This window comes from Polistes fuscatus, unplaced genomic scaffold (genome assembly GCF_010416935.1).
Source record: "Polistes fuscatus isolate 324 unplaced genomic scaffold, CU_Pfus_HIC Scaffold17, whole genome shotgun sequence".
NCBI lineage: Eukaryota > Metazoa > Arthropoda > Insecta > Hymenoptera > Vespidae > Polistes > Polistes fuscatus.
The window spans coordinates 3,241,558-3,257,208 of NW_025113075.1; the positions used below are offsets into that span (position 1 = coordinate 3,241,558).

A 15,651-nucleotide genomic window follows, 5' to 3' on the forward strand; every position below is an offset into this window, starting at 1 on the left:
ATCGCGAGCTGCTTCTATTTGGTCAAACGATAACTGTAGATTATTACCAACAGCTTTATACAATGAATTGGAAGGAAATCAATCGGTCGTTTATCGACCACGGAACAAAAGGAATTTACTTAAAGTTTGTTTTAAGCACACGGAACACCATTTATGTTTATAAGTTACCCAATATGTAGTAAAAGATCATAGAAATTAACGATGAATATTTCAAAACTTAATTCCCTACCTGGTATTTGTAATGAAATCTTCTAAAGTTAATAAAAATGGTACCGAATTAATTTCTATGTATTAATAATTATTATAATATTATTATACATATTATTATATATATATATATATATATATATATATTTATTATATTATATATTATTATAACATAATTATCTTGTTTTTTACCCCCCCCCCCCCGAGAAATATATATGTAATCTATCCTACCTATACTCGAATTTGATTAATCTCAACAAATTTATAATATCTATACTCTTCTAAACTTATTCAATGGATATAAAAGAAAAATTAATTGAATGTGGCATAAACAATTGAAAGCCGAATGAACCTTTTTATTACATCGTCTAAAGGATGCTTCTTTTTTCATTGCATAAGTGTAGTCAGACAAAAATAAAACTAGCGTAAAATTTGTCGTCGTAATATAATTTTATAACTATAGGTGTAAGGATCGCAGTATAAAACTTGTGAAAATATTTTGTCTAACATTTTAAATGACCAATGTTAATTTGAAGAAAAAAATAATAACACCGACAATACATTAACGTAAATTTTCTATTTCGTATTTAACGTATTATTTTTGTCAACAAATATTTATTCCAAAGATGTCGAAACATTTTGAAAACATATGATGTTAGTAAAAAAAAAAAGTAAGTAACATGCATAAAAAAAAAAGGAACGTACGGATTTCGACGAATAAGGAATTTTTTTAAATGATACGATAACGCGGAAAAAAGTGATAACCTAATCACAGAATATTTTGTAACGTTAAAGTAAATACTAACAAAAAGGAAAAATGCAATTTGTAAAAGTTATTTCATTTATCATATAACCTAAGAGTTCTTAATGTCGATTAATGTCTACATTTGAGATATAATATTAAAAGCCATTAATAATACAGACAACATAAACTTTGATAATAAGTATCAAAATATACTAATTTTAAAAAGAATTGATCATGCATAAATATCTGTGTTATCGGTGATAAGAAAATGAAACAAATTGATTTTGGTATTTGTATTATATATATATATCATTAATAAATAAATTAATTTATATAAACATCTACGAGAGAGAGATGTATCAGAAATTAAAAAGAAAAAAACTATGGGAAAGATAAATAAATAGGGCTGCATACGTCTTTCTATATAGTTTTTATTTTCTTATTATATAAGAACCTGTTTCACTGTCATGAATCTTAATCATCTTGTTTCCAAGAGGGGATACGTTATGTTCGACTATTAGGTTCAGTATTAACGTAGCTTTCGAAGCATCGACAATCAACAGACGAAAGTCTAAAGGAAAGTCAATAATCTAACAAGTTGACATTGGTGTATTTGAATAGAATATTAAATATTTAATAAACATGAACTTTGGATCAATTCTCTGTCAAGTACGTGAATACAAATATTTTATATATATATGTTTAATCTCTATTTGTAGATAAATTTTTATTTTATTCTACATAATTTGATATAGTTTTAATACAATTTATTCCATCTGTTATGTTTCTGGTAACGTGTACGAGTAGTTCTCTAATTATATACAGTCTTTTAACAATGTATTTAACTTTATATACAAATTTTGAACTTGGAATAGAGGAATCTATTAAAAAAAAAAAAAAAAGCAATAATAATAATTAAAAAAAAAAGGGAAATTATCTTCCAACAAATGGCAAGGTTTTTTTTGTTTTTTTAAATCGTTAGGAAATTAAAGTTAAATACGAATGAAAATATATAAATGATTAATAAATACTTGTCATGTTTTTTTTTTTATAAAGTTTTATTTGAATTATTGGACATTGTTTTCTCGATGGAATTTCATTATCAATATTCATATTAGATAATAATGTGTAACATTAAAAAAACAGGAAATAAAGAATCTAACAAAAAGAGAAGAAAATAATCTCCTAACGGGTAATAATTGTTTCTAACTTAAATAGATAGAATAGTAATCTCAATAAGCCGAATAAATCAATATTTTGAATATTTTGAATTCAGATTTGTACGTTAAATATTGAAAATATTTCATTATTCCAGTATTTTAATAAAATTATTATTAATTTATAAAATCGGATATAAAAAAAAAACGTTGACGCTTATTCTTATAATTTATCTCATTTATTATTATTTTTATCATTAATATCACTGTAATCTTTTGATTAACAAATAATATTTCTTAAAGAAAAATTTAACCGAAAATTCATATTATTGAAATATAAAAAATAAAAAATATTTTCATTCTATTTGAATAAATCAATTTATTAATGTTCTTTTTTAAAAAAAAAAGAAAAAAAATCCTGTATATACGTTGAATTGTTTTTTTTTTTTTTTTAATATCACATTTCCAATTATTCAATCTTATTTATAATTTGCGATTAAGAATAAACTTTATCGAGTATTTTTCATTATACATTGTATTATATTTCAATATCTAAAATGAGTATGTGTTTTTACAGATACCCCGCAAACTAATCAAAAAGAGATGTATACAAGCATACGTTTCACAACGTCATTACAGTCCTGGACCTCTGACCCAATTTACAGACGATGAACTTATGATGAAAGATACTGGTAAGTATTCAATCTTCTCGTTCCTTTTAACCTTTTCACTCTGAACATCTTATATGTACACCCTCGAAGAATAGGGGGCTTACAATCAGATGCGAAGGACATTCATAAACGTTATCAAAAAATTGACCCTCAGATACGAACAACGTATCGAGATTAATACTAAAACTATCGAAAACTATATACCTACTTCTGTAAGAACAATTAAAGTGAGTGGTTATTGATAAAATACGTTATATGAGGAACAATTTTTACTACTTTTTTGTTTTTTTAAATAATTTAATTTTTTATTTTATTTTATTTTATTTTATTTTATTTTATTTGAAATATATTTCAGTTTTGATTTAATGTGAATTTCAAATAAACAAGATATTATTATAAGAATATAATATAATATTATATTATATTATATTTCAAAAGAAAAAACAAAGGTAAAAAAAAATAAACAGAAAATCCGTTTGACTATGACCAATCATTTTAAATGGTATTAGATAATTTTTGTATTAGCAATTTCATCCACCGACAAAACCATTATTTCTGTGAGAAACGATTATGTTATTATTACCGTTTATGTTATTTATTGTTACGGTACTCTTTGTAAATCCAAAAACCGTTGATGCATGATATCCAGAAATGAATGTTGCAATTTCCAATTGAGTTGCTAAGAAGCCAATGCTGTTAAGTTCAGAAAAGAAAAATTCAGAAAATTAATGTTTTTAATACATTGATTTTTTGAATGTTTGGTTTCTTAATTTGATCATAAAAATATATAAAATCTTTTTCAAAGGATAGGTTCTGCAATAAAATAAGATGTACACAATGTGCAAATAAAAACGTTAAGTATTTATTGGGATAATGGCAAGCATCTTAAACACATTAGGACTTTTAACTTTTGCCAGCTAAAAAAGGTAGAAAAAACGAAGCAACGAATAAATCCTTTAATAATTAAAAAAAAAAAGATATTATTTATATTCTATTAAAATTGATATAAATCTGATAATAATAAAAAACAGACTTAACCACGTTGGCTTCTGAGCGAATCCATTATGTATGCAAGAATACCTATCATTTTATTGCTATGTTTTTTTTTTTAGCTACCTTGACTGTCACAAAAGAAGAATTTTTTTTCTATATATAGGGTGTCCTAGTCTTTTTTTCCCACCAAATGTTACCAACATATTCTGCAAAGAAAAAATAAGATAAAAGTGTCATATAAACATAATGCTCTCTTAAATGTTTTATTAAAAAATCGTGAACAAAAATATAAAATGATAATTAACTAATGTCGTTGGTTGATCTCACATCAGACAAATTAAAATCACTTATAATTCTATTTCAAAATATGCTATCCGTTATTATGAACGCAGAACTGACATCTACGCAAAATAAAATCTCTATTGCATTATTAATTTCATATTCATTATCTTTCATTTCAGTAAATACATAACACAAATTTGTTGTTTTAATTTATGAAGAAACACATTTAGTATTTAATCATTTCGTATTATTGATTATAACTTTTTCATTAAGAGCATATGTTGTTTTGTCATGGCATTTTTATCTCATTTTTGTTTGCAAAATACATCGGGAACGTTTGTATGGAAAAATACTGGGACACCCTGTATATATGTTTTTTTTTACTCTCCCTTTAACACGAGTCACGAGTTTTTTCTACGAAAAAATACCTTCCCACACCTATCCATCTCACGTTTCTAGAAAGGTCATATCTTTTTACCACCTCTCTCCAGTCAACAAGATACAATTTTTGTTTTTTTTCAACGTATCATCCATCCATTTGATTAAATTTGTTTAATTGTTGTTGACTATTGTGATGAACTGACGGGATTTAGTAATCCAATATGATTAGACCATTGATTACTTCTTTATTTATGCATATGCAATTATTTTTCAAGGAATGGTAACAAATACTATACCGGGTGTTCAAAATAAAAAAAAATTCATTTCTCGAGCACAAACACATTTTTGGAGACGAATTTTATCAAACGAGTATTATTTAATATCAAAGAGAAAATGTTACATTAGGTATTTATTGTCTTTTATTTAATAGAAGTTTTAAAAATTCATTTCAAGGTCAATTTTAATTCCTTTTACTTTAGCGTTTATAGTAAAAAATATTGAAATTTCTCAAGAAATAGTTACAATAATCAGTCGTTTGTAAATTTCTTAATTGTGTTTATTCATCTGCTTATTCATGACGTTTACACAAACGTATTGACACGCAAGTGTCTTCGTGCACATTCGCATAAAAAAAAATAGGTAGTAATAAATAAGAAAATTATTAATTCCAAATAAGAATTTTTTGTATCTTTTATATTTTTCATTAAAAGATGTCAGTTATTTTGTAAAATTTAAAATTGAACAAATATTTGATTAATAAACTGCAAAAATTGAAAATAAATTTACAAATATTTCAGACGAAAGATTATTTGTTCATTTTTTTTTTTTGTAACGTATAACATATTGCTGTTATAGAAAAAATAAAGTTGAGCTTATAACGTGATTTCAGAAACTTCGATTAACAATAAAAAATAATGAACACCATAATATTACCCTTTTGAAATCAGATAATTACCATATGAAGAATTTTGTTCGAAAATGCCAGATTTTCGAGATAATAATTTGTAATGTTTTATTTCGAACACCCGATGTTATAATAATAAATAAATCATAGAACGAGATAGTGCAACTGGTCTTTCTATCTTTTGCAACATTGTTTATTCTATTTCATCGTTATCTTTGATAGTTTCTAAGTTGGCCAAGGAAGATATAGCTCCGCTTGTACGGAAAATGGAAAAAGAAGGACGCATAGACGAGAATGTGTTGAAAAAACTTTTTGAGAATGGCGTAAGTTAATATTATATTAATAATATTTATGTTTGTGCGTGTGTGTGTGTTATCTCTTCTTGAATGATGTTTTGTTAACAAGCCAATTTATTTAACGCCATAAGAAAATGTATTTACGTATTTATTGTCTTTTATTTAATAGAAATTTTCAAAATCATTTCAAAGTAGATTTTGTCTTCCTTTTTAAAAAGGAACTTACATTTCTTTTTTCTTCATTCGACGTGAAAAAGCAAATAACTTTTTTTTTCTTTTTAAACAATTTTTTTATCTTCATTCTAAATTTGTCGAAAGTACTTAATACAATATCTTATGGTTTTTGAAGAATGGTGGCATGAAATATTCTCCGGGAATTACCCCGTTGCCTATTAAAGTTAAACTATTAATTTTGTGATTTATTATTATTATTACACTATTAGTTTTATTATTGATTTAAATTTTATGATATTAGAACAAATTATTGATATCAATGTTATTTACTCTAATTAATGTATTGTGAAGAAATAGATAAGAGTTTAAAAGGTTAAGCGCCAAGTCTGTTTTTTGTCCATATTTCCGTCTGGTTCGCAAGATAAAGTTCCATCAAAAATGGCTTTCGATCGAGGATTGATTTAGATTACGAAAAAGCAGTATAAACATTTTAGAAATATTTTTAAACACGTCATATTATTTATACAAATAAAAATATTTTTATAACAATGCCATGACAGTCATCGATCAATTCTTCCGTACCGAACGGGCTAACAGCATTTTATCTATCTTCTATTCTAATTGAACATTGATATTATTTATTTTGCTGTATATCATCCGTAGTTAATGGGAATGGAAGTTCCAGAAGAATATGGTGGCACGGGAGGCAACTTTATGACGACGATTCTAGCTATAGAAGAAATTGCTAAAGTTGATGGTTCTGTTGCTGCTCTTGTTGACATTCACAATACACTGGTCAATTCATTGATTATTAAAGTAGCATCCGAAGAACAGAAGCAGAAGTATTTGACCAAATTAGCTCAGAATTACGTAAGTAAGCGATATAATTCATTGTAATATTGATCTTTGTTATACTCATCTCCAGCCATTTATTTTGAAACGATTGTAAATACAAATTTGTAAATAAAAAATGAGCTAATTAAATTTATGATTATATATAATATGATTTAATATTTTCATTAAAAAAATAAAAAAATTAAAAATATGCTTATATCATTAACATTAAATGACTTATATACGAATTGATTTGAACTTAAGTTTAATAAATAAATTCTAAAGTATAATTTTTTAATATTTAGGCAGGCAGTTTTTGTCTTACGGAACCGAGTGCAGGATCTGATGCTTTTTCTTTGAAAACCGAAGCAAAAAAAGATGGAAACGATTATGTAATTAATGGTACGAAAATGTGGATCTCAAATTCGGACATCGCAGGATTATTTTTAGTTTTTGCAAACGCTGATACTTCAGCAGTAAGTAAAAGTAATAATTTTATATAAAAGTGCTAGTGTTGCATGATTTAATTATTGTATAGGGTGATCTGAAATTCGCGTTAAAAATGAAATCGGAAAGATTCTATAGCTTGGAAAAGACGAAAATCAAGAATATGTAAATTTCGTGGGATGGTTTCATTTAGGAGAAAAATCTATTTAAAAATTAGTCGAGTACACGTGCACTTAACAAATATATAACTGATATTGCAAATTAAATACAATTATTTTTCTATTCCTCGTTAGTGTATCGTATCGTCTTATTTGCTCGATAAAAATTGATAGTTAATATTTTGATAATAAACTGTCTGGCATTAAATTTCATGTAAAAACAGTAACAGAGGCGGTCTGTGAAGAAATCTTCAATTACGAGTTATTAATTAAATACATTAGTTACGTTGCGTAGCCCCGGGGGATGGTTAAATAATAAATAAAAAATACAGGTGTCCTTACAGGTCAGAGATGATCCATCGCTGATACGAGAATAGTATTTGTAGTTAAAGAGTCGAGAACCGCATCATAGTATGTGTGTTGTGTGTGTGTATATGCAACCAAAGAATAAAAAATGCGATAAAGGCATGATTTCTCGAAAACAGTCAAAGAGTCGTAGCTAAGCTCGTCTGGTTTATTTTTTTTTGTTTTTGAAAGTAGGACCTCGGTGTTCGATACTTAAATGATTCGTTAGGCGACAAGGAGTCGGTGTTCGTCAAATGGTTGGAAGCTAAGTGTTGTCATATAACTCAAGCATACTCGACTAATTTTCAAATACATTTTTCTCGTAAATCAAACCTTTCATGTAATTTCGTTATTATTGATATTCATTTTCTTTTTGCGTAATAGAATTTCCCTGACCTTATTTGTAATATGAAGTTTGGACCACCATGTATGTAGATATCGATACACATACATATATAAGAAATTTAATTTTCTATTTGTTATTATTACGATATAATTTCAATATCTGTGATTGATCTTAAGCATTAAATGTTAACATAAATTTTTCATTCTTATATTCTATATATTGCATATCAATTATTATATTATTTTCTTTTATTAATATATTATTTTTGATCGTGAATCATAGAGTTATCGAGGTATTACCACATTTCTCGTGGAGAGGGATACACCTGGAGTAACTGTTGGGAAACCTGAAGAAAAATTAGGAATCAAAGCATCGGGAACTTGTATGATACATTTTGAAAATGTTCGAGTAAGTAAGAAAAAATTGTTTACATACAGAATATGATCAAAGGGTATTATATCTTCAACAACGATTGTCTAGGTTCCTGAAAATAACATATTAGGAAAATTTGGACATGGTTACAAATATGCAGCAGGATTTTTGAATGAAGGGCGTATCGGTATTGGAGCTCAAATGATCGGTATTGCACAGGGTTGCTTAGATGCAACTATACCCTATACTCTAGAAAGAAAACAATTTGGCAAGGATATATTTTCATTTCAGGTAAGATTTCAAGATGCAGTAAAAAGTGGTGAATTTGATGATTACAATTGACGCATTAGATCCTTACGTCTACTTATTCTTTTCAAATAGACATCATAACTGAATCCATCTTCATATCTTCAGACGTACATTAATTAATTTAATTGCGTAATCAAGTTATCCCTTTTCCTCTCCTAAATGAAGCAAATCCTAGCTTTATCCCTGTTTTCCAACTCCAATCATGAACATAAGAAGGTAAAAAAGATATTTTAGTTATACGACGTATTTTGAATCCATATGTTCAGAAAATGGAGCATAATATGTCAAATTTAGCCACCCCTGTGCTATACAATCAAATGTAAGAATTTACTGCATTTAAAGATTAAATTTGCTTTGAGCATTGCATCGTTATCTTCGCCGCTGGCAATTTGTTTTGTTTCATAATTGTTTATTTTTCTGTTCTTTTTATTTTTATTTTTAAATATAATGTTATCAAAAATAGTTTACGGGAAAGATAATTTTTATCAATATTTATATCTAATACAAATGTTCTCGTGAAGTTATTGTTTTGTTTAATCAAATTATTATAATTAATAATATTCATTCAATTTTTTAGTCTATGCAGCATCAAATTGCTCAAGTTGTAACTGAATTGGAAAGTGCCAGATTGCTTGTTTACAATGCAGCCAGATTAGTAGATGCCAAAAAAAGTATTATGAAAGAGGCAGCAATGGCGAAACTAGTTGCTTCTGGTTTGTTTTTCACTTGTTTAAATACAATTGAAAATCTATTATTTATCAGAATAGGAATTGTCTAACTCATTTAAATTGTTACTTACAGAAACAGCCTTACGTGTAACAGCAAAATGCATAGATTTTATGGGAGGTGTTGGTTTTACTACAGACTTTCCTCAAGAAAAGTATTTTAGAGATTGCAAAATTGGAACTATTTATGAAGGTACCAGTAATATGCAACTCTCAACGATCGCTAAATGTATTCGCAAGGAGTATTCATAAATATTAAATAAAATTGCATTCAAATTCTGTACTTAATTCACAAATAAAATCAATCATTAATCATATATTAACAATATGTGAATGTATACTTTTTTCTATTTTCATATATTAATTAGAATTTTTGTACTATATTTTTTAATATACATTACTATTTTAACAAATTGTATATCAATATATTTTACAAAACCGTCTTCCTTCTTAGAAAGCAACATTGAAAACTCTTAATATTTTCGTTATTATTCTCTCTTTTACGAGTTTTGAAGAAATTTTCTTTAAAATCTTCTCAACGCAGCCTACTACCTTTTCACAGAGGGAAATCACTCTCTGGAATCAACATAGTGTTCTAAAGCAATTACCTATCCAAATATTAACCATACCCAATATTGCTTAACTTTAGTGATCATACAGGAACTAGTTTTTTCAATGAGGCAAGCCATTGACGAAAAATATTAATATACTCGCATTTTCTACCATAATTTTCAAATTTACATGTACTTATTCAACATATATTTTTCATTATGAAGTACTTTTTTTTTTAAATCTACATAAAATGATAAAAATCTTTATACAAACGCTACGTATATACTTTGATTTTACTTTTTACCAATCTATATCTTTATTTTGGATCGTGTGGTAATTTAAAACCAACAAGATCTGCTGTATCCTTAATACTTCTTTCTCCTTTACCGGAATACTGCATTTTAATTTCCTTGTACTTCTTTTGCGATGTCAAGTAACAAAGATAAGTTTCAGCTAAGTTCTTCAATTCTTTTTGAGCTTTGCATAGAACTTCAGAAGTTTCCTTATGAGAACGTGCTTGTTCCAAAATATATTGCATTGTAATATTATCTTTTATTTTCTCACTTAAGGAAATATGACGTAATTCTTGTGCTAAAGCACGAATAATCTTGACATTGGAATTCATTGTATTTGCACGTCCTACAAAGATAAAGAAAATATTAAGGTGAAATAAATTATTTATTTGTTTTATTATTTCTTACTCTTAAATACAGAATACTCTGAACATTTTCTTAGAAATAATTACTTTTATATTAATGTTATATCAAAATATAATATTAATCATACATATCAAAATATTAGTACATGTTATTGTACAGTATTTGAAAAAAGAATTAACAAAAGTTACAAAATTGGATAAAATTTAACATGATCTATTTGTTTTATCTGCAGGGACAAATTCAATATATTTGCTAGGATAATGAGGATTTTCCTTGTCTAGCCAAAAATCTGCTGATATTTCGTTTAATCTTTGTTTAGAAAAAATATGAATACTAGTAGCATAAAATACTTCTATGTGTTCAAAATCATTTTCTAACTTAATTTCTGTCACATATGGATAAATACGTAAAATATATTTAGCAAATGTCATCAAATGCCATTTTAAACTTTGTTCTACTATATCTGAGAAACTATTGGTCAATAGAACGCAATTAGACAAATTTTCGCTCCAATTGGAATACAAAAAATTATTTATCAATTGTCTTGGGCAATGTGGCATATAAATAAATGTAACGTTGTTGCTAATTGTATGTTTGCACTCTTCGTTGCTTTCTATCAAATTAAAATGAAATTCTTTTAGAATTTCAATCTCTTTAGGAAGAAATGCAGGATCATAAAATGATACTTGACATTTATAATTTTTTTCTAATATCATTATAAAAGCTAATTGATACATAGAAGATTTATGCTGAGAAAACCGTCCTAAACCATAACAGATTATCTCAAATATTTGATTGGTATTTAAAATTTGTAAACCATTTGAAACATTATGCAAAACGTGTGTCTCAAATTCACTACCTCTTAGCTTGAGTACTGCATCAATTATTTTTCTGCAAAATTACATTAAAAAGATCAACGTAAAAGTGAGGTTAACCATTAAACATTAAATATGATTTAAAAAATAACTTATTGGAAATGATAACACCTTACCGTCTTATTATATCTTTTTCAAATTCAATTTCGCTTAATTCTGTAAGAGATAATTGTTCTTTAACAACTTGTACGAATTTTTTACGTTTCTTGCGTCGATTTACTAATATAAATTCCTCGTTAGACATATTATAATTTACAACGTCTATTATATTAAATTAATAATGGGACAAACTTTGGACGTTTGTTGTCAAATTTTTTAATTGCTAAAATTGTATTTACCTATTCACTGTTTATAAGAATGAAAAATATCATTCAACTGTATTTAACCCAACTTTTTTTAAAAGACACCTTGTATGGTATATTGTGTAATACTTCATACAAACAATAGGATCGTAACGCTCTCTGACGGTATATGAAACTATTATATTTGTGGATACTAATTATTTTTAAATCCTATTAAACTCATAATAAAAGAAAAGAGAAAAATATTAATTCAATTAAAAAAGATATCATTATATTATTATCCCTACCAATTAAAAATATCTGTAGTCTTAATTGAAGTCTTAATTATAAATTATCCTGAAATAAAACTTAGAAATTGAATATAGAAGTAAATATGACTTATTGAAAGAAATTATTACATTTGAAAAAAGTATCTGATTGAAACTATTTTACATTATAGAAATTCAAAATACTCTAAAAGTAACTTTAATTTATATTATATAAATTACGTCAGTTGATCCGTTTATTTTCTTAAGAAAGAATTAAAATATTAACGTTTTTATATTGTTTAGATCTGTATTCACTTCTTTATGTTAATCCATTTTTACGTACGTTGAATTTTCTATTTATTCTTATTGATATCCTATTAAAAATAGTTGATTTAAATTCTGTTACACTGACTGCAATAACTACACACCCAGCTGTAATGTTATAACGTGTGCCACGGTAAAGAAATGGATCAGCTGCAACTTGAGACATGCTTGCATCAGACAATTGTGAATGCATATACCTGTTCTAAAGTATTACATCGGTTGAAACTATATCGATTGTGTAATTTACAAAGCATTAACGTTAAATCAACAACAAATAAATATAATATTTATTATAATAATAAAATTGACTATACTTGTCAGTAAAATTCATGAAGATGAGAAATGAAAATTCCAGAGATAGTTTTCATTAGTTGACTTAAAAGATGAATGAGTGCAAACTAAGATGGGATAGCGGCGTATTGAACAAATAAAATGTTTTTTTTTTTTAAATAACATCCTTTGTAATAGCATCCTTATAAAATTGACCGATAATGTGGTTGGTGGTATAACTGGTCTCTATACTATATGATGCAATAACTAGATAATACGAATATATCCTCGCTATCTTAAGATATACGACACCACGAGTTTTCGGGTAAAAAATATACGAACTGTATTAGACAGGTTTGCAGGAACTCCCATATAAATAGACTGTCAGCTTCACAATATGCATTCAATTCCTCTCCTGTTCTTGAAGAGTAAAGAACTCTCCTTACCAACCGACATCATGTTTAGGGTAAGCCTAATTCAAATATATAACAAGATTAATCGAAATAACATAAACATCATAAAAATTCTTATATATCCTATAAAAATAGATCTTATTTTTTCTTTTCTCTTTACATTACAATTTAATCTTTTATATGTATAATAGTGATCAGAAAAACATATCTTGTTAATGAATATGTTAACGTTAGCTGATAAGTATATTGTTAGCTAATCGTTAAATAGATCAAAATTTGTGAAATAAAGTTGAACCATTGAGTAATCTGAATCAGTAACTCGAATCCGGATCTTTAGTTTTACGAGCAACTAAACGGCTCTCTGTCACATGATATCGAATTGCTGTTTTTCTTGAATCAATTATTTTACCGTTTTCTACGGTAAATATTCACACGACATTAGATTTTGCCAATAGAATCACATGCGATGATTCGATAAAAGGAATGAATAATAGTATATATATTACAATAACGGGATTTAGATAATTCAATTGTCTAATTATCTTATCGATATAAAAAGATTGAAGAGAAGATGAATATGCGGCCAAAAAACCGTATCGTGTAAGAGTCCTATAAACTATCCAAAAATCTTTTGATCAATCGCAAATGTCTACTTCTATGAACTGGAGGTGCCTCGTTTCAACAAAATTTTTTAAGAATAATAATCAAACGATTGTATATGCATTTTTCAGTTCTTGGTAATCTGTGGATGCCTGATGGCCGTCGCCAGGGCTGGAGTTATCGGAGGCGGTTTGCTAGCAGCGACCGCACCTGCAGCACTCGCGGTTCAACCAGCTGCAGCTCTATCTTTATCTCCGGTGTCCACTGCTGCGGTTGTACCAACAATTGCGACCTCCTCTTCCAATATTATTCGGGGTATCGGTAATTTAGCTGCTATCTCGGCGTACTCGAAGAGCGTCGATACGCCGTTCAGTAGCGTCAGGAAAGCGGACGTACGCGTTAACAATCCTGGAATTGTGACGGCTGCCGTCGCGCCCGCGCCCGCGCTTGCAGTGACAAATACTGCTCTTGCAGGTATCTAACCGCAAGGCAGAATACGATGATCACGCTCTCTTTCTTTCTGATTTTTCTTTTTGGTATTTTTGTTTGCTCGAAACTTTCTTTCTATCTAAATAATACGTTTGTTCTAATTTCGTTCCGTTTAATATTTTAAGCATGCAAACAGAAAAAAAAACCATTCCCTCGTGATTGGGCATCACGTATATTTACAACACTTCTTGATAAAGGAACGGGTTTCATATTTTTTCGCGGAAATAATACTTATAAATATGACGGGATGATGACACCCATCGCAATCCACGAAAATAATAACACTTTTTCCTATCATTCCTTTCTCTTCTCATGCTAAATCTTGATCTTTTTGTCTCGTGTAATAGTATCAATAAGAATTACGCATTTACCGATCTGCTTCCTAGGCGCTATAGACGGCTAGACGCTAAAATGAATGACAATCGTTACACTTTGCTTGCAACAATTGACATATTTCTTTGTCTTTTCTTTTTTCTTTTTTTTTTTTGGCAAATATTTGCACTATTTTATAAAACGCATAATTTCAATTTCTATCTTTTTCCCTTCCTTCCTTCCTGCCTTCCTTCCATCCTTTTAACAATGATTAATCGAAGTTATTTTTTGCATTTTTCATTTCTTCTCAACCACAACAATAAACAGGACCTGTTACTACTGCTGCCATCGCTGCACCTGGTCTATTGGCTCCTGGATTGACCACTGCTCTTGCTGGATCTACCTTAGCTACTGGCTTAGGTGCACCTCTTGGTCTCAATGGTTTGGCTCTTAACGGTTTAGGAGCAATCAAGGTTCTCTAAAGATGTCGGCACACCAACCTTAAGCAAGCTGGTCGACTTTCAATTTCGATCGCATCAACAACTTAATACTTATACGTACATGTCACAGAATGTAACACTCCAACGAAAAATAAATATAAAAGGTTAAGATGCCAAGCAATGAGTTTATCCATTTACATCCAGGTAGCACTTGTAGCATAACTGCTGACTTCTTAGATCACTTTTACCATCCTTGAAGATTACTTCATCCTTTAATACAAAAGTTATTCAACATTAATTTTTTTATAGAATTCTCGTATCATCAAACATATTTAAATAGTATAATATACTATATTTTATATATCTTTAAACATTTTACGTGTTATTAATGCTTAAAAACGTCAAATTTACAAAAAAAATATTATGATTAAAATTAAACAAATAGTAATACTTACTTACCTCTTTCTTTAAAATATATATTCAAAGAAATATATTTTATAGGTCAACGAAAACTTCTATGATGACTTATAATATCAAAACTTCAAATAGAAGAGTCCCAAAAGAAGAAAATATCCCGAGAAAATAATCCTGAGGAAAGAAAAGTAAAACAATAAATCAATATAGACTTATTAATAGAATAACAATTCATTATTTATCATTTTAAGATATGAATTTCCAGGTAGTGTATTTAAAGAAATATGGACCTATGATGTCATCATTTCAAATACCTGTCAAAAATAGTGTAAATTTTTCAATTCAAAAAAGTGACTTTTAGGACACCCTGTATATAAGGAACAACGATTTAAAAAAATGGAATTCAT

The 15,651-nt window shown here is 27.7% G+C and overlaps 3 protein-coding genes and 1 long non-coding RNA gene across 5 annotated transcripts; 2 read left to right on the forward strand and 2 right to left on the reverse strand.

Annotated features, from left to right (window-relative positions):
* Positions 1 to 1,464: 1,464 nt before the first annotated feature.
* Positions 1,465 to 9,663, forward strand: LOC122515375 (short/branched chain specific acyl-CoA dehydrogenase, mitochondrial). Its single transcript, XM_043632696.1, has 9 exons — positions 1,465 to 1,621; positions 2,687 to 2,801; positions 5,563 to 5,663; positions 6,474 to 6,680; positions 6,950 to 7,120; positions 8,223 to 8,348; positions 8,421 to 8,603; positions 9,199 to 9,334; positions 9,423 to 9,663. The coding sequence occupies exons 1-9, from the start codon at positions 1,595 to 1,597 to the stop codon at positions 9,596 to 9,598; spliced, it is 1,242 nt and encodes a 413-aa protein (XP_043488631.1). The 5' UTR covers positions 1,465 to 1,594; the 3' UTR covers positions 9,599 to 9,663.
* Positions 9,664 to 9,749: 86 nt separating this feature from the next.
* On the reverse strand, positions 9,750 to 12,001 carry LOC122515376 (protein FMC1 homolog). Of its 2 annotated transcripts, XM_043632699.1 has the most exons (3): positions 11,549 to 11,955; positions 11,417 to 11,448; positions 9,750 to 10,537 (listed from the first exon to the last, which is right to left on the reverse strand). In XM_043632699.1, exons 1-3 carry the CDS (start codon positions 11,674 to 11,676, stop codon positions 10,215 to 10,217), a joined length of 483 nt encoding a protein of 160 aa, XP_043488634.1. In that variant the 5' UTR covers positions 11,677 to 11,955; the 3' UTR covers positions 9,750 to 10,214. The 2 variants fall into 2 exon arrangements, with proteins under 2 accessions (XP_043488634.1, XP_043488632.1); XM_043632697.1 differs by lacking the exon at positions 9,750 to 10,537 and having other exon boundaries at positions 10,558 to 11,448; positions 11,549 to 12,001.
* A 961-nt stretch (positions 12,002 to 12,962) lies between these two features.
* On the forward strand, positions 12,963 to 15,007 carry LOC122515377 (cuticle protein 67-like). Its single transcript, XM_043632700.1, has 3 exons — positions 12,963 to 13,042; positions 13,721 to 14,063; positions 14,718 to 15,007. The coding sequence occupies exons 1-3, from the start codon at positions 12,974 to 12,976 to the stop codon at positions 14,870 to 14,872; spliced, it is 567 nt and encodes a 188-aa protein (XP_043488635.1). The 5' UTR covers positions 12,963 to 12,973; the 3' UTR covers positions 14,873 to 15,007.
* Positions 14,996 to 15,645, reverse strand: LOC122515378. The gene is made up of 2 exons (XR_006303248.1): positions 15,290 to 15,645; positions 14,996 to 15,100 (listed from the first exon to the last, which is right to left on the reverse strand). It is a non-coding gene; the product is annotated as an uncharacterized LOC122515378 (long non-coding RNA).
* Positions 15,646 to 15,651: the final 6 nt, after the last annotated feature.